General features: G+C 43.0%; 1 protein-coding gene and 1 non-coding gene across 13 annotated transcripts in view; one reads left to right on the top strand and one right to left on the bottom strand.

The window, feature by feature from the left end:
* The window catches only part of CC2D2A (coiled-coil and C2 domain containing 2A), a 69316-nt gene that overhangs the window by 34945 nt on the left and 13945 nt on the right, over window positions 1-20426 (bottom strand). For 9 of the 12 annotated variants that reach the window (XM_036329134.1, XM_036329133.1, XM_036329139.1 and 6 more), the window contains 10 exons: window positions 19847-19978; window positions 16560-16769; window positions 15437-15543; window positions 13525-13665; window positions 9947-10103; window positions 8435-8673; window positions 7056-7233; window positions 5420-5576; window positions 2912-3059; window positions 1826-1964 (listed from right to left, as the gene is read on the bottom strand). In XM_036329134.1, the coding sequence (XP_036185027.1) occupies window positions 1826-1964; window positions 2912-3059; window positions 5420-5576; window positions 7056-7233; window positions 8435-8673; window positions 9947-10103; window positions 13525-13665; window positions 15437-15543; window positions 16560-16769; window positions 19847-19978 (1608 nt within the window). The remainder of the gene's footprint in view (window positions 1-1825; window positions 1965-2911; window positions 3060-5419; window positions 5577-7055; window positions 7234-8434; window positions 8674-9946; window positions 10104-13524; window positions 13666-15436; window positions 15544-16559; window positions 16770-19846; window positions 19979-20426) is intronic. The other 3 variants (XM_036329170.1, XM_036329179.1, XM_036329146.1) reach the window with 2 other exon arrangements.
* On the top strand, window positions 9172-9326 carry LOC118661918. The gene has a single exon (XR_004969530.1). It is a non-coding gene; the product is annotated as a small nucleolar RNA SNORA1 (small nucleolar RNA).

The following is a 20426-nucleotide window of genomic DNA, read 5'->3' as shown; positions in this document are numbered from 1 at the left end:
AACCTTGATCATTGCAGGGAGTGAATCAGGGAGGGATCTGGGCGCGGACCTCCCATGTGTCTGGACAGTGGCACAGAAAGCTGGCTTCAGTACCTCTGCAGGCTGAGCAGGCGTGGGCTGATGCTGCCCAGGTGTCCCGAGCCCTCTGCTGGGGGCCTTTGCCAGCTGTGACCCCCTCTGGGGCAGAAGGAGAGCCAGGCGCAGGGTGTGCTGGGCTTTGTGATGGGAGGTGACCCTGCCGTGCAAATACTGGTTCTTGAAGAGACCAGTCAGGAAGGCATCCCTGTGTTTGTGCTTCTGAAGGCAAATAGTGATAAAGGGAAAATGAAGGTGACAGGTGTCTTATGTTACTTCTGATTTAAAGATTGTAATCAAGTCGTGATTTGAAAAGTTTACATGGAATAGACTACTCTTTAGGTCAGTGATGGCGAACCTATGACACCCGTGTCAGAGGTGACACGCGAACTCATTTTTTCATTGATTTTTCTTTGTTAAATGGCATTTAAATATATAAAATAAATATCAAAAATATAAATCTTTGTTTTACTATGGTTGCAAATATCAAAAAATTTCTATATGTGACACGGCACCAGAGTTAAGTTAGGGTTTTTCAAAATGCTGACCCACCGAGCTCAAAAGGTTCGCCATCACTGCTTTAGGTAATATGATCTGTTCTTTCTAACACTTCTCATATCCACACTAAAAGTATCATGTTGCAAGGAGAGTTTATAAAGACAAAAGTCACAAGCTTGCTTTGGGACTTAGAAATATCAGGAGAGAAATGAAAATTTTCATCTTAGTTATAGTTACCCTACTGATCCACTTATACTCGTAAACATGATCATAGGATGTGTTGCTATTGTCACTTTCTGGATCATCTACTCACTTATGATGTTTTTGTGAGAATTATGATCTTGCAAGTAAAAACATTTATATCTGATACCAAGAAAAATCATTTACTGACTAATGACCCATTTTATTTATAAATTCACTGAAGAAGAATTCTGAATGTTATGATAGATACAAGCAGTTTATCCCATAAATACTTAAAATGAAACCTAAATAATAATCAAATTAATCTTAACGCAAGAATACAAACAAAACCACTGCTTCTTAAAATGGCCCATCAGTCCATCAAGGTGGGATGGGAAGGGCACGAGCTCTGAAACCAGATGAACTTGGATCTGATTCCTCACTAGCTGTGTGACCTTGAGCAAGGAACTAAGAGGGAAATCAAAACTTTCTTTAGGGGTTTTACAGAGGTTTGAGGTCGGAGTATCAAGTAGCAGCTAATATTTACTGCACACCCACTGTGTGCCTAGCAAAGTATGGATACCTGGCAGCTGATTGATCCCGACAGCATAGCACCGTGAGGGCATCTCAGGGCTCAGACACATGGGTGTGGCCTGGATCGCATAGCCAAGTGGGTGCAGAGCTGGAATTTATTTATTTTTTAATAAATTTTATTGATTTCAGAGAGGAAAGGAGAGGGAGAGAGAGAGAAACATCAATGATGAGAGAGAATCATGGATTGACTGCTTCCTGCACACTCCCTCCTGGGGACTGAGACCGCAAACTGGGCATGTGCCCTGACCTGGAATCGAACCGTGACCTCCTCCTTCACAGGTTAACGCTCAACCACTGAGCTACACCAGCCAGGCCAGAGCTGGAATTTAAACTTGCCGTTCTCTCAGCATTTACGCTCTTAAGCACCACCGCAGAGAACACGGTATGAGAGCCAGTGTGTGAGAAGGGCCAAGCCCTTTCTATTCCTCTCACATCAAATCCAGACACAGCGTGGTGCACGGCTCTCCTGCCACTTTACCGAGATCAGCTGCATCAGAGGGGCGTTGTTGGGGTCATTCGGATCCAGCTTGGACTCTGCTGCCCACTTGGCCAACTTTTTTATGTCCGTCAGTCCTGAGGTGCCAATGGATGAGATGGCATCCGCTCTTTTCAAAGCGCTGGAAAAAAAGTTCATTCCATGAGGTGGACTTAACTTGACCACAGAGCAGTTTGCATCAGGACCACCAAATCCCAGGACGCATGGCTTAGGACGCTGCTATTCTGCACCACAGGAAGTCTGATAATTAGGACAGACTGCTGCCACTTTTCTTTACTTGAAGACTGTCATTAAATATGTTATAAGGCAGTAAATAAGTATGAATGGTGGGAGGAAATATTTGCAAACCACACACCTGATAAGGGGTTAGTATCCAAAATATATAAGAAACTCATACAACTCACTAGTAAAAAAAACCCAGATAATAAAAGAATGGACAAAGGAACTAAATAGATATTTTTTTTCCAAAGAAGATATTCAAATGGCTGGCAGGTACATGAAAGAGTGCTCACCATCACTAACTATCAGGCAGATGCAAATCAAAACCACAGTAGGATATCACCTCACATCTATTAGGATGACCGTTATCAATAAGGGAAGAAACATTGATAGGAATGTAAACTGGTGCAGCCATCGTGGGAAATACTGTGGAAAATCCTCAGGAAATTAAAAGTAGAACTACCATGTGATCCAGCAATCCCACTTCTGGGTATATAGCTGAAGAAAATGAAATCACTCTCCCTAAGAAGTACCTGCACCCCCTTCGCGCCCCCTCATTGTCACTGCAGTATTATTTATAACTAGAGGCCCAGTGCATGAAATTAGTGCACTGGTAGGGTCCCTAGCAGCTGCCAGCCACTGGCTGGGGTCTCCCTTCCCCCACTGCCGGCTGCCAGCTGGGGTATTCCTTCGTTCTGCACTGGCCCCTGGTGTTCAGCACACATCATAGTGAACAATCGAACTCCCGGTTGTTTGAACTCCTAAGGGGACACTTTGCATATCAGGCTAAGTATGGAAACAATCTAGATGTCCAGTGACAGACGGATGGATAAACCAGCCACACGTTACCTCCTGAATCCAGTGTTCTGCTGTGACAGTGGAGGGATTAAAGGTGTCCCATTCTCTCCAACCGCCCAGGCCACACTGTGGGACACTTTCCCCGAGGTCATCAGGATCAGCTGATTACTGCCGTCAGCTTCAAATGACAAGGGCACGCCTACAGAAACACCACATCAGACAAGATGTTGTTTAGAACGAGGGCGCGAGCCCAGTCCTGGTGAGAAAGCAGGCAGTAGACAGTGAAAGGAGAGGGTGAGGGCGGTGGGGGTGGAACACGTAATTCAATATCACTGAACTTCTTCAGGTGACAGGCGACGATGCTCAGAATCACCATGTGGCTGTGTCTCTGACAACAGAGTGCAGACGTTGTAATGAATGATGCACCCGCAGTGGGGCCATCTGTGTGCACATTCTGGTTCTGACACTCAGCAGCTGTGTGACCGTAGACAGATGACTTAACCTCTTCATGTCTAAAATAAGAACAGGAACGGCATCTCCTCCCAAGGGTTATTCCGAAGACATTCATTTACTCATTCTCTCTGAAGACACTTATTTGAGCTCCTACCTCGGGCCAGGCGCTACTCTAGGCACTGAAGATAACAGTAAAGAAACCAAACTGATGAGGATTCCTGATATCAGGCCGTTTATAATTGAGTAGGAAAGACGGGCAATAAGTTAAATGCAATGCACAGTATGTTACAGAGTGATAAGTGCAAAAGTGAAGCATATATTAGGGAAGGTATAGAGAAAGTATGTGTTTGGGGATGGGCAGGGGTGAGCTTCAGATGGTTGGCCAGGGGAGGCTCCAGGAGAAGCGACTTTGGAGTAAAGGCCTGAAGAAGCTGAGTTGGTGAGACGTAGAAATCTTGGGAAAGAGCATTTCTTGGCAGAAGGACCAAGTGTAAGAAGCCTGAGGTGGTAGTGTAAGAGGCGGGGGGTGAAGAATAGCGGATTAAGTGAGGTCACCCTGGCAAAGCGCTAGTGCCTGGGAAACGGTGACCACTCAGCAAACGTTCGCTCTTACTAAGCCCTGTGGTCCCAGTAAGGCCTCCCTGATTTGGCCCCCATTGAATGGAAATGAATGGTAAGAAGTGTCTAGGCAGTAAGTTCAATCAACCAGAGGAAGAAAAGATTTTCAAGCACTAAATAGAGCAACTTCGCATGCGGGATTTCCAATTGATGTTATTAACACGAAACTCTAAAGGCGTCTCTGTGTTTTTCCAAGACTTCTGCTACATATGAAACATCCTATCTTGATCTTCAAAAGAAGATCAAGCCTATAAAGGGGGTAGTATTAGATCTATTTTATGAACGAGAAAGATGATATTCAAAGAGGTTATGTGACTGCTAGGGTCACAGGGCTTCTCAGTATCAGAGCCAGGACTAAAACCTCCATCTTCAGGCTTTTAGACAGTGAGTGAGTTTGGGCCTTGGAGTTCTTGCAGATCTCCAGCTGTGACCTCACAATAAAAAAACACCTTGAGCCCTAGCTGCTTTGGCTTAGTGGATGGAGTGTCGGCCTGTGGACTGAAGGGTCCCAGGTTCGATTCCGGTCAGGGGCACATTCCTGGGTTGCAGGCTAGATCCCCAGTGGGGGGCGTGCAGGAGGCAGCCAATCAATGATTCTCTCTCATCACTGATGTTTCTCTCTCCCTCTCTGAAATTAATAAAAATATATTTAAAAAAACAAACACCTTTAACAAATGGCAACAGAATGAGACCAACAATTAGAATTGATAGATATAGAATATTAAAAATATTTTAATATGTTTAAAAAATAAAGCAATTAATGAATAAAAAAATGACTGAGTCTTAAAAAAAGGACAAAAAATTATCACACATAACCAGACTTATTGGAAAAAAAACTAGATAGAATATCTGGAGGTGAAAAAATACTACAAAAATTGAAATGAGAAATGCAATGAGTTGCATTGATTAGGCACAGCTAAAGTGTGAATTCATCAGTCAGAAGACAGATATAAAGAAATTACACAGACTGCACCAGTGAAAGAAAAAAAAAATATCAAGGGTAAGAAACATAGTGGAAAGAGTGAATTGGTCCATCATTTATCTAACCAGAAGTGCAGGAAAAGATGAGACAGAATATTAATTAATAATCTCTCTATTATAGGCATGCAAGTTATTTCAAACTTCACAGCTTTAAAATAATACCACAATGTACATTTTTTTTTAATGCACAAAACTTTGTCCTCATTTCAAATTATTTTCTTTGAAAAGATTTCTAGAAGTAGAATTAAGGTATCAAAGGCATTCTAACCACCCTTAATTCCCACTGCCAAACTGCTTTATACTTGCAGAGCTCTGTGAATTTACTGGTCACCAGGAGCATATCAAAAACAACTTTGCAAAAAGTTGTATGTAATTATTGTTTCAATTTGAATTTTTGATAACAATTTTAGAGTTATTGGGTTGACCGGGAAATGAAAAATAAAAGAAAGATACGTTCACATCTGACAGTAGGACTGTGAGCCCCTGAGGATAATCCACTGTCCATACCACTTCCAACTCCCTCGTGGTCCAGGGCCACATGCTGGCTACTGCTGAACTCCACTTCTTCGATGGGAGCCCTCCCGGTGACAACGGTGGTTTCAGGAATAGGCAGGAACACTTCTGCTAGCAAGGTGGTGCCACTGTGCCCCACTGTTTCATAGACCTGAAATCGAGGAAGAGAAACAGCCACATAAAAGCGGCAATAGGTCACCTGCTGCATGGGACGATATTCACAAATGTTATATCTTTTAAGGGGTTGATATCCAAAATATGTAAGAAATTCATACAATTTAACATTAACCCCCCCCCCCCAAACAATCCAATTAAAAAATGGGCCTGGGTAGACAGTGTTTTCAAAGAGGACATACAGACGGCCAACAGACATGAAAAGATGCTCCACGCCACTAATCATCAGAGAACTGCAAGTAAAAACCACAATGAAATATCACCTCACACCTATCAGAATGGCCGTCCTCAATAAATCGACAAGTAAGTGATGATGGGCATGTGGAGAAAAGGGAACCCTCGTGCACTGTTGCTGGGAATGTAAATTAGTACAGCCTCTATGGAAAGCAGTATGGCAATTCCTCAAAAAATTAAAAATACAGCTGAGCCCAGCTGGCATGGCTCAGTGGTTGAGCATCAACCTATGAACCAGGAGGTCATGGTTCGATTCCTGGTCAGGGCATATGCCCCAATTGTGGGCTCCATCCCCATTGTGGGTTGTGCAGGAGGCAGCCAATCAATGGTTCTCTTTCATCATTGATGTTTCTATCTCTCTCTTCCTCTCCCTTTCTCTCTGAAATCAATAAAAATATATTTTAAAAAATGCAGCTGAGATCAGGGTGCACCCTAAGTCCAACACAAGTATCGCTGTAAGAGACAAAAGGACACATAAAGCTACAGAGAAGGTCATGTGAAGACGGAGGCTGAGACCAGAGTTAGGCCATCATAAGCCAAGGAACTCCCAGAGCCACCAGAAGCTGGAAGGGGCCAGGAAGGACCCCCCCTTCAGAGCTCCTGGAGGGAGCGTGGCCTTGCTGACCCTGGGTGTCAGACTTCAGGGCTTCCAGGATTGAGAGACTAGACATCTGCCGTTCTAAGCCACCACATCTGCATTGCTTAGTATGGGAGCCCTAGGAAACTAAAACAAACAGAAAGAAACATATTGCTAATGGTGGGATTTAAATTAGTTGGAGATTTATTTTTTTTTGGGGGGGGGGCTGTGGGGGTCCTAACACCTGTAACTCCTCTACCAACTCCCCTCCTAACCACCTGTGACTATAGCATAATTGATTTCTCTGGTACATTATGCCAGGGTCCTGGTAGAAGGGGAGACTGAGGCACTCCTCTGATGAATGAGCCAGAGGTTCTCCCCACCTCCACCCTCCCTCAACGCCTCCCTTTTCTCGAGGCACACCCTTGAGCACTGTGGCCAGCATTACTCTGTACACATTCTGAGGAGGTGACTTGGGGTAACACTCCTCCTTCTGCCAAACCTTACGCACAGACGTGTCCAGGAGGAGGCTGACCCTTGAGAACCTACCAGGAGGCTGCCATAGCCAATGGGTGACTTCCAACCGCCCTGCTCCTGCAATGACCAAGATATTCCTAGGACGGTGACTATCATTGCAATGCGTACCTGCAGCGTTAAACTCTCCGGCCAGTTGACTATTTGCAAACTGAAAATCTGTCCAAAGTGAACTCGGAAGTCTGCCCCGAGTGGCCGCCCTTCGGTCCTGGACACCTCCTTGCCGTTGAAGATCACCTTTAAATACACCGAGCGCCTCTTGACATCTTCCCTTCGTAAGACCTCCGCCCTGCAAAGGGAGACGTTGGCAGGTGAGGCTGGTGTTCGTGGACTGAGGATAATGGGAGTGCTTGGCGGATGGACACCGAACAGGACAAGATATGCTGAGGCGGTGCTGCCAGTCACGTTAGCCCTCACTGAACGCAAAGGACTCCAGGTCTCGCTGAGCTTCTATAATAAAGCATTGTGATTGTGATAGGGAGGAGGAGGCCGGAAAGCCCATTGGGATTTAAGAACAGGGTCCAAACATCGCTGTACAACAGTTTCCTTAAAGTTTTTCAAACAAGCCTTACATTTGTGTCCCAAAGCTTTAAGCAAACAGAAACATCAACTCTTAAATGGAGAGAAGCCAAACCATAAGGGCAGTAGTGATTTATATTTGGGGGGACATTTTATCCTAAAAATATAACAGCATATCGTAGCGCTTAGGCCACGTTGGCTTCTCTGAGATTCAAGCTGGTTTTGTTTGCTTGTTTCTTTTGCTTAGTTTGCTTTGTTTCTTAACACTTTCCAAGAGTGAGTGACGGCTCACTGCCTGCAGGGAATTGAGAAACGTCCCTTATTTTTAAAGGTCATTTGAATCCCCCCAAAATGTATTCTTTAGAAGTATATTATTCTTAAAGCCAGGAAGTTAAAAAAAAATCAAAAGCAACAAGAGTGGCCGTTAATTTTACTATGTATATGTGCAAAGATGTCCACCCAAAACTCCGATTGTTGGTTAAGTCAATGGCAACTCAAGCTTGTTAAGGAAAGGGTAGGCTTCAGATGGCTGACTTAGTATCCACAACTCCCTTGGGAGGCTCTGCAAGACCAGCAGAAGGCGAAGCTGGCCTCTGGAGCAGCTGAAATCAAGGGCTGAGGGGAGACCTGGGTGTCTGTGCCCAGGAGAGGGGTGCTACCGGTGGACAGAAAACACATAGTGAAGTTACAGGTAAAGGCTCCAGGTCAAAAGCCACGCCGGGGAGAACCCCAAACAAAAGGGAAGCCAGCGGGGATGCATTAACTCGGGAGGTGAACCACAGGGAGTCACCAAATTATGGACAAATATCGGCAATTTTATGTGGTTCAATCAAATATATGTCTGTAGAAAGTTAATGATTCTCCTGACTGCATGGTGTTGGTCAGGGGGTGTACAGGAGCTGCACATTCCACAGCGGGTGTATGTGTGTGCATGTGCGTGGGTATGTCTGTGCATCACCTGTCAATCTCACCTGGGACACTGGTCGTTGGGTGTCACACTCCCGGCCAGGCTCAGGTCTGGGACCAGCGTGGGCTCCCCGGGCCTCCTCCTGCTCCGGGCTGCTCTCTCCCGCACCTGCTGCTCTAGCACTGCCTGCCGGGTGGGCTCCGGGGGGATGGGTTTCACGGGACCCTCCCCAGGAGATGGCTCCTCCACCTCCTCATCAGGGTGTTCTTCGGCTGCTTGTTTCTTTTTCTTTTTCTTGGCCCTCTGTTGGGTGAGAGGCAACCTTATGTCAGACGGAAATGTTAGGATTTCATTGAAGAGCACAGCCTTCAGAATCAGACAGACCTGGATGCAAACCCAGCGACCCCTCAGATAACTGTGCGCACGCAGGCAGGTTACAAAGCTACCTGGCCTCTCCATGCCTCGGTTTTCTCTTCTTCAAAATGGGGACAATCATGGGAAACTCCTTCAGGGCTGATGAAATGGGGTAATTAATGCCTGTAAAGCACTCATCACAGTGCCTGGCCCCTAGAAAGAGCTTAAAAAACATTAGCTATTTATATGATTATTAATATAGATTCTCAAGGCCAAGGACACATCTTGAAATTAAAGTGAGGCTGTGGCCGGGCCGGCGTGGCTCAGTGGCTGAGCAGGGACCTATGAACTGAGAGGTCATAGCTCCATTCCCAGTGGGGGCATATGCCTGGGTTTCAGGCTCGATCCCTGGTGTGGGGTGTGCAGGAGGCAGCCTATCAATGATTCTCTCTCATCATTGATGTTTCTATCTCTCTCTCCCTCTCCCTCTCCCTCTCTTAAATCAATAAAAATAAATATACAAATGTGGCTACTTGAGACACAGGTTACGCTTCCATCACAGTAATCTTATTACAGTGGTGACAATGAGACCTGTAACATTTTTTGCTAGGCTCAATGAGCGGAGTAATAAGACTTGAATTTCAGAAACAAGGAATAGTATACCTTAAATCACCTGCTAAAATAACAATAACAATGTTTTCCTATAAAATAAAAAAAATATATATACAGTAAGGCTGTGAGCAGGACTGGCACTGCAGGTCCCCCTCATCTATTACTTATTGCCCTTGGATTCAATTTTGCAGATCATGTGTACAAAGTTATGTAGTTTTCTGAGGGAGAACCAGGAGAATCAATGCCCTCCATTCAACAGGACGATGCATACAACATGCCTGACACAGACATGAACAAGTACTGTTATGACTTGTTGGTTCACTCAGATAGCCACAGAGTGGTAACAGAGCTAACAGTGATAGCAAGAGTAACTTGCCCAAGAACACACAGTTGGAGAACCCTGGCTCTGGTTTCAGCTAGCACTGCAGCTTTTTAAACAAGTGCATTCATTAGCCAGTTCATTCACTCATTCTTTAGTTCTCTGGCGAGGGGGCAAGGAGAGAGACAGAGCAGAGCCAGCAGTTTCCCTCCTTCTGTCTCATGGGGTGCCCTCTAGACCCTTCCCTTCCCCCACATCAGCCCAGTTCAAGGCTGAGGCTCCTGTGCGAACCTGGGCTTTCCTCCAGGCTTTCCACTGCTGATACTCGGTTCTGTATTCTTCCATCTTCTGCTCGTACTCTTCTGAGTGTTCTTCCAACAACTCGCTTATTTCAGCTTGAATTTCTGCTTCATATGCTTCTTCGTCTGCTTTCTGGTCCACTTTTTCCCTTTAAAATAATTCATAGTACCTTGGTTATTTCCTGAAATGAAGTAATAGAGTAATAATAACAGCAACCACCTGCACCAGGCTTGATTTGTGGCAGGAACTCCTCTAAAAGCCCTGCACATGTCAGCTCACATTCCCGCGATGCAGAGACTGATCATCACGTTTTATACATGAGAAGACAGGCACAGAGAGGGTAAGTCACTTGCCCAAGAACACCAGCTGGTGGTAGAGAAGCTGGAATATTTACTGCTAAACAACAATGCCACTCTAAGTGACCCAGATGGCATACTGACATGGTGCCAGTAAACTCTCCACCTGTAGCGGTAGAAGGTCCCTATAGTTATCTTATTAATCCTTCAAGTCTCTGACGACTCACTTCATCATGTTGCTACCCAGTCGCTAAAGCCACTTTTTGACTTGGGATTGACAATTTGAGTTTTTCTTGGAAGATTCTGCGGACACTCCATCAGGAGTTCGGCTCAACCCAAGGCAGTGCTTCCCAAGGTATGTTCTGTAGAACACTAGTTCTGCGAATGCCCAAGTCAACCTGAGGTTCAACAAATGGGAGCGGCCTCTTGCTCATCTTTGCAGGGCCCTTTATCTGTTAGTGGGCAGTGTGACTCTTTAGGAGGGAGATGGCCAACATGCCTACCCAGTGCGTCCCACCCAGCATGTCCCACCCAGCACTTAGAGCTGTTGCCACTCATCACCTGTGCTTATCTCCTAATGTGGTCTGGTCAGGTCAATGCCATCTGTCCTCTTAAAGCGCCTCATCCCTTTAGATAAACTTAGTCAGGTGCCCAGAGCTGACAAATGTTTGCTATGTACATGTGTAGCCTGGTGCTTAGGCAATTAGCAGTCCCCCAAGGCACAGACATTTACAGATTTCTAGGATTTTACCTAAGAAACCCCTTTGGAAGCAGTGACACCTCACATTTATAAACATTGGGGAAGTCTGGCTCAAAAATTTAGTTCCATCTCTGATATATAAGGAAGCATTCACTTCCTCCTTGTTATTTAGAAACACAAATGAGCTGGTGGAAATTGGGGAACTTGTGCAGGAAAAAAAATTATGCTATATCATAAGGTGGCTTGAGGAACCACGAATGTAAACGAAGGGCATTCCAGAAGAAGTTAGGAAGAAGCACTTAGGGAAAAACAGGGCCTAAGTTTTATGAAAGTGACAACCTAGAGGTGACCTGAAGGGTAAATCTCCTATAAAATTCAGTTTATCCTATGCTGGTGACCAAGATCAACAGTAATTGATATAAATGTGAGGAGTCTGGCAGAAGGCTGACCAGGACTCCTTTTGATATTCACAAGGTGAATATCTACATTTTATTACCTGCTGCTGACTCAGTGGCCTAAAGCAAACTCCCCCAAGACCTGACAATCTTATTGTTTGCTAAACATTACCATTGATATGTCTGTTTGCATTCCTAAAGGCAATTGTGTATTCTAGCTAATAAAAGCAGTTGGGAATGGAGCAACTGGAGAGAGCTTGACCACTATGGTTAGGCTGTCCTCTGGTTCCCCCAGTAATTAAAAATTAATATTCCATCTTGTGTATCATTTGTGCGTCAGCCCTCCCTCCAAGTCTTTGAACCCACAAAAGCCATGCTGGCCGTGGACTCTCACAATCCTAAACTTAGGAAGTAGGAAGGAAGGAAGGAAGGAAAGAAGGAAGGAAGGAGAAAACAATCTTATAAATATTTACATTCTCTATTGAGGTTAGAAGGGTAGCCTGGGAGACAGAATTTAGAAGTAGAAACACCGGAATTTCTGGGAAACATCCATGGTTTCTGTGGGAGAAACTCTTTGAATTTGTTTTTCATGAACTAACATTCAATGAGCACACACCCAGTGGCAGGTGCTCTGTTGGGGACCAGAGTTCCAGTGGCAACAAGGTCCCTGACCTCACAGAGCACAGTTTACATTGGGAGGATGTCGTCTCCGCCTCTGATGATTACAACGCCCCAAAATCACCAGCCACAGCTCTCTTTGGCTAAAACATGGCTGATTTCAAAGCCAAGCACCAGCTCATTGCCCACACTTGTCACTTTCGTGTTGGTATACGGACACAACACTCACTCAGAAGAAACCATCCGGAGAGGACCAACACCAGCAGAGACACTCTTGAATCAATACACAGAACAAGGCTCTGCTTGTTAACTGTGCTCTTGCTCATGGATCAAAGCCTAGTGAATGAGGCCTCCTTAGCATAAGTGCTATCAAAGCATACCTTCCCACACCAGGCCCTGGTCAGCTCCAAGTGGGTTGGAGACTGATGTGAAAGATAAAGCTGTAAAGACTGCAGGAGACAATATACAGACCACATGGACTATCTACATGACTCAGAGGTTTTCTTCAGCAGATATGAAAAGCACCAATCACAAAAGAAAAGTCTAAAATATTCTTTTTAAAGTTAAGAACTATTCACCAAAAAGCAGCAGAAAGAGAGTAAAAAGACAGGTTCAGATGGGAGAGGCCACTGCGACAGGCACCATCCACAAAGGTCTCGTGAGCGGGTGTATGCCGAACGCCTACGAATTATGAAAACGGTAAAAGGACAATCAATCCAGGTCAAAAATCAACAAAAGCCTTGAACAGACACCTCAGAGAAGAGGAAACCAAGGTGGCCAACTCATGTCTGGGAAATAAAAATTAAAACAGGCCATCATTAGATTAGTACAATGTTCATGTTGGGCAACATCCGGCGAGATGGATATGGGTGATCTGGACCTACGGGGACACTGGTCAGAGTACAAATCAGCTCAGTCACTCTGCAAAAATGTCTGTATTCAGCACGAAAATGTAAATTCTTGGCAAAATGCCTCCCTTAAGACTCAACAATTTCACTTCCAGGTATATTTCTGGAAGGTGTAGCACACAAACCCTAAAAGACATGTCCACAGGAGTGCTGTTTATAACAATTGAAAAATGGGATCAACTCAATGTCCACCAACAATAAAATGGAGAAATCCTGTGATATTCATATAATGAAGAATTATAAAGCAAGGAAACTGCAGCTATGTGCCATAAGGTAGATGGTTCTCACATAGTATTAAAGAAAAGAAACAAGTGTGTATTCACTAAAGAATACACACAAAATACTTTCATTTATGGAAAAGTCAAAAACTATATGTTTCCAGGGATTATACATTAATGGCAAACCTATAAATAAAATCAAGGAAACACTGATCATAAAAGTCCAGAAAATGATTACTTCTGGGACGAGGGGGGTCGAGTTGGGGTTAGGAACATGGGGCTGCCAGGTTATGTTCTATTTCTGAACCTGGGGAGTGGTTACATGGTTATTCATTTGTAAGTATTTTTTGTGATTATTTTTAAAACTGTACCTATGTTTTATACATTTTTCTCTATGATATAACCCAATAAAACAATTTTTGAAAAAAGCCTACTTTCTCAAAACAAGTTTCAAGGGCGTGTTTGTAAACCTCTGGAACTCTCGCAGGGACTTCATTTCTTTCCAGACTTTTATGATGGTCTTAAGCAATGTTCGATCTGTTTCTTGTTCAGCATCACGAAGTTTTCTTGTTTGCCTACAAGATATAATACACACACACACACACACACACACACACACACACAAAGTTATTTAGCTGTGTTTGCAAATTACAAAGAATTACTAATGCTATAGTGATTGCATATTTAAGAGCTATAATATAGAAAGCCAAAACTATGAATGAAAATTTGAATACAATAGGATGTTGATATATTTTGAGAGGTTATTTTCTCTTTTTTTTTGCTAGATGAATTTGACTTCAACTTAACTAAATTAACTTTTAAAATTATTATTAATACAATGTACCTTCAACAAATCACCACCATAGACACTATAAAAATAAACAGCCAAATATATGCAGTTCTCATGGACTAAAGTATTGTTAACATAGGGGGGTTTATTGCTGTCCCAGTGATCAACAAATATTTTCAAGTCTGTGTTAGCACAAATCACAGTGCTCCCTTTAGGAGACGAAGTGATGTTAGTGGGTGCCTTGGTGAGTTTTCAGTGCTATCTAGAGGAACGATAATTTTGGCCTGATATGAAGGAGGTATCCTTGAAAAATGCTTCTGTTTTCATTTCCATTATTTAAAGTGTTTGCCAATTACCTAGTGCCCTACTTTAAGCTTTCTAGGACTAATAGCCTAATCCAGAACCCAAATGCACTCTATTATGCCATTAATTAATTAATTAGACAGGATTTTTTCCTTGAGCAAGTACATGTGACATGTCAGGGGATTCAGAAGTGTCTAGAAGATAGGAGGTGTCCCTGTGGTCAGAAAGTTTAGCTCAGGAGATAGGCACATAGATAAATGACTGTAACATACAATGTGAGCTTGGCCTAAGATAGCTTGACCCCCCAGAAGGCAGGCCTTAGCCTGGAGTTTTCCTTGTGTTAGTCAAGCCTCAGGAGAAGATACAGAGAAGCACAGAGGGCTGGTTTTCTAATCATTCAACTGGTATCCGTGGAAAAGGAAGACGACAGCCAACTAGTGGTTGGGTGGCCATGATTCTGGACCCTCTGCAAGTGGTGGAAAAGCAAGAATGCAGTGAACTAGAATAAGAAGCATTCTTCTTGAGGAGCAGCAAGGCATTATGGTTAAGGACACAAATGTGGGCCTCACTCCCCAGATGTAAATCCTGCTTCTATCGTTTACTAGCTGGCATGTGTGTTTTCTGTCCATGTGTCCCACACGTGTGTACCTAGGACAAATGAGTACTGTGTCAGGTGTTCTGTAGGGTTAGTAAATGGTATCACATAGCAAGCAGCCTCTTACACCTGGATTTTTAAATTCAACATTATTTTATCCATATCGATACATGCAGAGCTAATTCAGTCATTTTGACCATGGTAGAGACAGTTCATGTGACTCTAGCAGATATGTTCAGTGCTATGGGGTCATTTCTAGTTTCTGACTTTGTAAATGATGCTGTGATATCCTTGCAGGCACCTCCAGGTGCATGTGTGCATGGCTCCTTGGAGGGAACACGTCTGAAGCAGAATTTCTGGGTCTTAGCTGAAGGGTATTTCCTCACTTTGCTTGTCTCTGGCCAGGCTGTTCCCTGAAGGGGTGACTGCAGCAGTATTTGTTTCCACCAGTAGAGTGTGCGAGTCACAACATCCTACATCTTCATCCCTTTATTGGGCTTCCAGTTTGGTGTTAAAATGATGGCTATATCTCATTGCTTCTTTTGGCTTAATTTCACACGTATTCAGTGCATTCAGAAAAACTGAAAAAAACTGAGCTCTCAACAACTGCACAGCAAACTGGGGAAAAAAAGAAGTTAAATTATAGACTTTAACTCACCGAATTTCAGATTTATACTCATTGATGGCTTTTGGGGTTATATCAACAGACTTATGAGATTTTTCTGGATCAAGGCCCATCTGAACAGCATTTCTTAAAGCTTGGAGCTTAAAAAGACATGGATACATGTTTTGAGTTAGACATTGTCCTCCCTACTGCAGGCTACTTGCCTGGACCTACCCATAAAATGACCCAAGGACCCATCATGTAAATGGATGTCCAAGCATCTAGCTGTCTTCAGGCTTTTGCCAAAATGAACTTTTAGAAAGAGCTGTTTCTTCTATTCTTGGGAATCAACCACAGTCCTCTGCTCTACCAGCTGAGCTATCGAAGGGATGGACTCCTTCTTCTATTCTTGAAAAAAAAAAAGGAATACTAAAGAACACTGCATGTCTGTCCTTGCTCTGTGGCCCAGAAAATCAAGAGGCTCATGAGAGATGCTGCTTTTATGTGCGTGTCTCAGACACAAGGTTTTTCCAAGGCTAAAAGTGGGTCCTTCTGGATCTTGGTCTTACACTGATATTTTTGTGATGTGAAGAGAACATAAAATAATAGATTTATAAGAGAAGGTACCATGGAGTTATCTCTTTTTGGAGGTAGTATGTTTTAATATCAGGGTAGAAGACTAAAATTCCCCATAGTCATAATTATCCATGAAAATTACACAGGGTGGGATTACATTGGAAACCATTCTGAAATGGATGGCCATGTCTTTGAGCATCAGTTGAAACAACTGACTTGTGTTCAGGTGCCAGGTTATGGGAAATTATATGTAAAATGAGAATGTTTCTAAGGACAGAGAGATTCTCTAGCCTTGAACAGCCTCAGCATCTGAGGTCACATAAGCAAGACACAGCCAAGCATCTTTCATCTAATACCCACCCCTGGTAGGTGAGATCGCTTGCACTGTTCGCACAAATCTTTCTCTTTTAGCCAAGTGTGTGCCATTGAATTTGCACACGTTCAAGTACGTAATCATATCCTTCCTTTTGTTTCCAGTATAACAACATGCCATACATCCTAGAAAGAGGAGCCACATGGACACTTGCTGCTGGACATGTTTCTGTTGCTTGGGCTCATCAGAAGAACCCACCCCTCCAACAATAAGTGTGGAAGAGTGTACCTTATCAGTAAGAAATTGTGCCTTGTTTCTCTGGCGTCTTGCAAGGTACTGGTCATATAACTGGGCCAGCTTGGCTGCCAAAACATGCTCTCGGCTAAAACAGGGATGATGGGTAAAGATTAACCCTGAAATATCAATGTCCAATTGGAAATTTTCAGGAAGATCTCCAGATCCAATCATATGTTGAGTTTTCTGCACATATCTGACCGCCTGCCAAAGAGAGCAGAGTGTTGGGGGGAACAAAGTTAAGGCACTTACTAGATAATGACCTAATAAGCAATGGAAAGATATTCAGATGCAAAATACCTCCTACCCTGGTCAAGCCAGATTGATGCTCCATCCCCTTTCCTGGTGGTTTTAGGGGCCTGCTCTTTTCTGAATAGTCGAAAGGTAAAAATGAAAGACAAGAGCGAGAAAGGAAACCATTTTAATCTTGTCTCCAAGGTTTTTTAGATTTTTCTCTCTCCCAAGTCAGTCCTAATCTTTGTCCCGCAGACTATCTTGTTTCTTAGGTTTTGTCTCTGGTGACCTTGAAATTCTTTTGACCAGAGATGCATAGATTCTGGTCCAAACTGATCATTATTGGGATCATAGATATATTCTCCATGTACAAAGTAACAGTGGAAGAGGGAGATGGAGCAGCTGAGGATGTGGAAACAGGAATGGAAATTTCCACTGGGACGTCCATGGATCGCTTCATGCATAGCGAGCCCAATAAATCCCTCTGTGTTTATCCCATAAAATCTTTAAATATGCCCCACAGATCCCCACTGCTTTTAAGGTTGGAAGGTCCAAGGTGGAGAGACCTTTCTGATTCTGTGTCTTCATTTAGGTAGACACTACTGTGATCGGGAAGTGGGCATTGAGACACATCTCTCGATCCTCTGTTTTTGCAGAATGGAACTTTTTGGAACCTACTTATGTTATCTGGAAAATGGTAAGCTTATGTGACATAAATGTATTATTTATTAGTTATGAAGTTAAATGGAAGTTGTAGAAACTGTAGTGAGAACTGAAGCATCTATCTTTCATCAGTTGTGGGTAATGTTCAATAATCTCTTTACTTAATTCCTCTTCATGGTAATATCTAAAGAGACTGGGCTGGGGGAAGCCTTGGATTCCAGCTCTGGTTCTAACTCTGATTTGCTCTGGAACCTTGGCGAGGTTACTACACATCCCTGAGCCTATTTCTTCATCTGTAGGAATGGGAGACTGAGAAAAGATTAGCATTTTGTAGATCACTAGGCAGCATATCAATTATTTCACATATACCACCTCATTTCTTCCACAAAGAGGAGTGGATGTCTGCGATGTGCTGGGCCTGTCTCCAAGCAGCCACTGCATTAGGAGGAGGACTGGGAGCTGACCTTTATTACAGGAGGTGGGGAAGATAAGGCCTGGGGTGTGCACAGGGAGGTTGGAAAGCCCAGTAGAGGGGACTCCTATGATTATAAGATTCTAACTTTCTCCCGTCTCAGACTAAGAATAGGAAAGGGAGGTCCAGATTGTTTGTGTGTGTGTGTGTGTGTGTGTGTGAGAATACATGTAAGTATGTACAGAAATATACTCCCACAGGTTATATAGTGTGATCTGCTTTTCAGTTACTATTAGTCATCAAAATAGTACTGGTATTCACACTTATAACAAAGCATGTACATATGAGCCTTCATTTACCGGTAAATTTGTCCTGGTTTGGTGTTGCTGTCTGCTTTGCACTGGTAAGAATATATGAGTTTATTTCTTTTTAGCCATTTAATCTCATACTTTGTCCTCTGCCAGATTAGTAGACTATTAATGTATATTTAGGACATATGATTTTCTGCAAGAGTTCAATAGAATGTATCCTACTTTTATTTTAATAAAACAACACATTTTCTCCAAAAAATAGCATTTAAAAATACCATGTTGAAAAAAGTATTAAAAATGTCTTTAATGAGAAGACTGGTAGATATTTTGTTTTAAAAAAAGTCCTTGTAAACCAGGATGTGTTTATAAATAGGGAAGGATTGACCATGTCTCAGTCCCTTCCAAAACAGGCTAAACTGCATCTCCCTTTGGATTATAGAGCAGAAAGCCCATCCTGCATGGGTCTTACTCCACCAATAATTTGTATGTTATGAAAGCCCTAGTTCTGGTCATTAAGATCCTTACACTTTAAATGGCAACAGTGGAGACCCATTTCTTTCCTCTTTTATTTCAGTAAAAGTATTAAGTTAGCACCTGCATTCACGTTAGAAGTTTTTACTCTGTGTGGTCATGATTTGTCTTGTGAGCACCCAGACTACCTGGGTGACTTAGAACATTCCCACCTCACAAAGACATGTACTAGTACAACTGAACATCGTTCCACAGACTTAAAAGAACATTCCTTCCTAATTGCTTGGCTCTGGCTGGGTCTTGCCTTGCCTTTCCTTTTACATGGGGTATGAGATCACTCAGGTGTGGCTCTCAGGTTCCATCTTGTACTCTTCTTGATGAATAAGTAACGTTGGCAGCATAGTTTCAGTTACTTAAAATATTACCTGGGGCACCTGTACTTTGTGTCTCCTTCCCCAGATCTGCATTAGCTCATGTTCAAGTGATTATTGGTGGCCTTTGCTGTAAGCTGAGCTCAACTAAATAAAAATAGCTCCCAGAACTCTTGGTAGTCATTGGGCAAGACCACTCAAAAGACCCCAACTCTCTTCCTATTGGGGAGCAAGACCCCCTGGTTTGTTGTCTTTCTTTCTGTTTGCTACAATTTCTCCCCAAAATAAATAACATTGATAGGGCCTATTCTTTTAATTTTGAAATTGATTTAATCCTTTCAGTCTTGAATTGAAAACTGAAAACCAGAACTATCAGCAATGGTGCATATGGACCATCTGCTGACAGTCTCAGCATGAGTAGAGATGCATGCCCATGGAGAAAAAAACAAAGTTGTACAGAAAAAGAATAATCATTGGTGGGATTAAAATCCAAGTGTCCATATTTGTCCTGGAAAAATAGTAGCAACTGAAGTAAGATGACAGAAAGGAAAGAAGGAAAATAAGAGCGAACCTGGATATGCAAATAAGACACTGACTCAGCTACCCCACCTGGTAAGCTCGCTCCTGGTTAAAGAAGGGATTAGGTGAGCACAGTGGACTCCCTTGTAAATAGGCCTGCTGTCTGTTCTTTATGTGTAAGATGTAAATTATTTAAAAAATAAATCAAAGTAGAATACCACGAATTTAGTACTCCAAGTGATTCAAGCAGCAAAGCACTTTTAAGCAAAGGCACCTATTAAAAATGAGAGGAAGGTTTACCTTCTTATATAGTGTTTCGAGCTCTGCATGAATGTCTTGCTCCTGGGTCAAGGCTGGTGGCCGGGAAGGGGAAGGCCTGATGGGGTTTGGCAGGGCTAGGATTCTGCCATCATCTCCGAACCACCTTCTGTCCTGGGGAGCAGGCAGAGGGAAGAACATTTTCTTCTCATTGGACAGAAATGGTTTACAAAATAAATAATATTTGCAGGGAAATTCCAGGTCCACATACACATCTATGTACCTTCCCTCTTCCCCAATAGATCTTCTCCAGTCTCTGTTTCCATTAGAAATTGAGTCTTCACTAATGCCCCCTACAATTAATTTAAGATATAGTCCTCACCACCATCCCACCTGCAAAAAATAAAAATAAAAAAAACCTAAAGAAAAAGCTGTAATAATTGCTATGGAAAATTTTGTATCCTATTCATTAAAAATTTAAAAAAAGGAGAAAAGCAATAGAGAACATTCTATCCTGGATCTTTGAACATTTATTTCTATAAATTGGGAAATTGTTGCCAACATCTGATTTACAGAAGCCGGAATGCAGCTGGCAGAAGATATTTTTTCAGCAGTGAGTGTG

The sequence above is a fragment of the Myotis myotis genome, unplaced genomic scaffold (genome assembly GCF_014108235.1).
Source record: "Myotis myotis isolate mMyoMyo1 unplaced genomic scaffold, mMyoMyo1.p scaffold_m19_p_1, whole genome shotgun sequence".
NCBI classification, from domain to species: Eukaryota; Metazoa; Chordata; class Mammalia; order Chiroptera; family Vespertilionidae; genus Myotis; species Myotis myotis.
The sequence above is the reverse complement of the archived record's forward strand: the minus strand, read 5'-3'. Positions and strand labels throughout refer to the sequence as shown.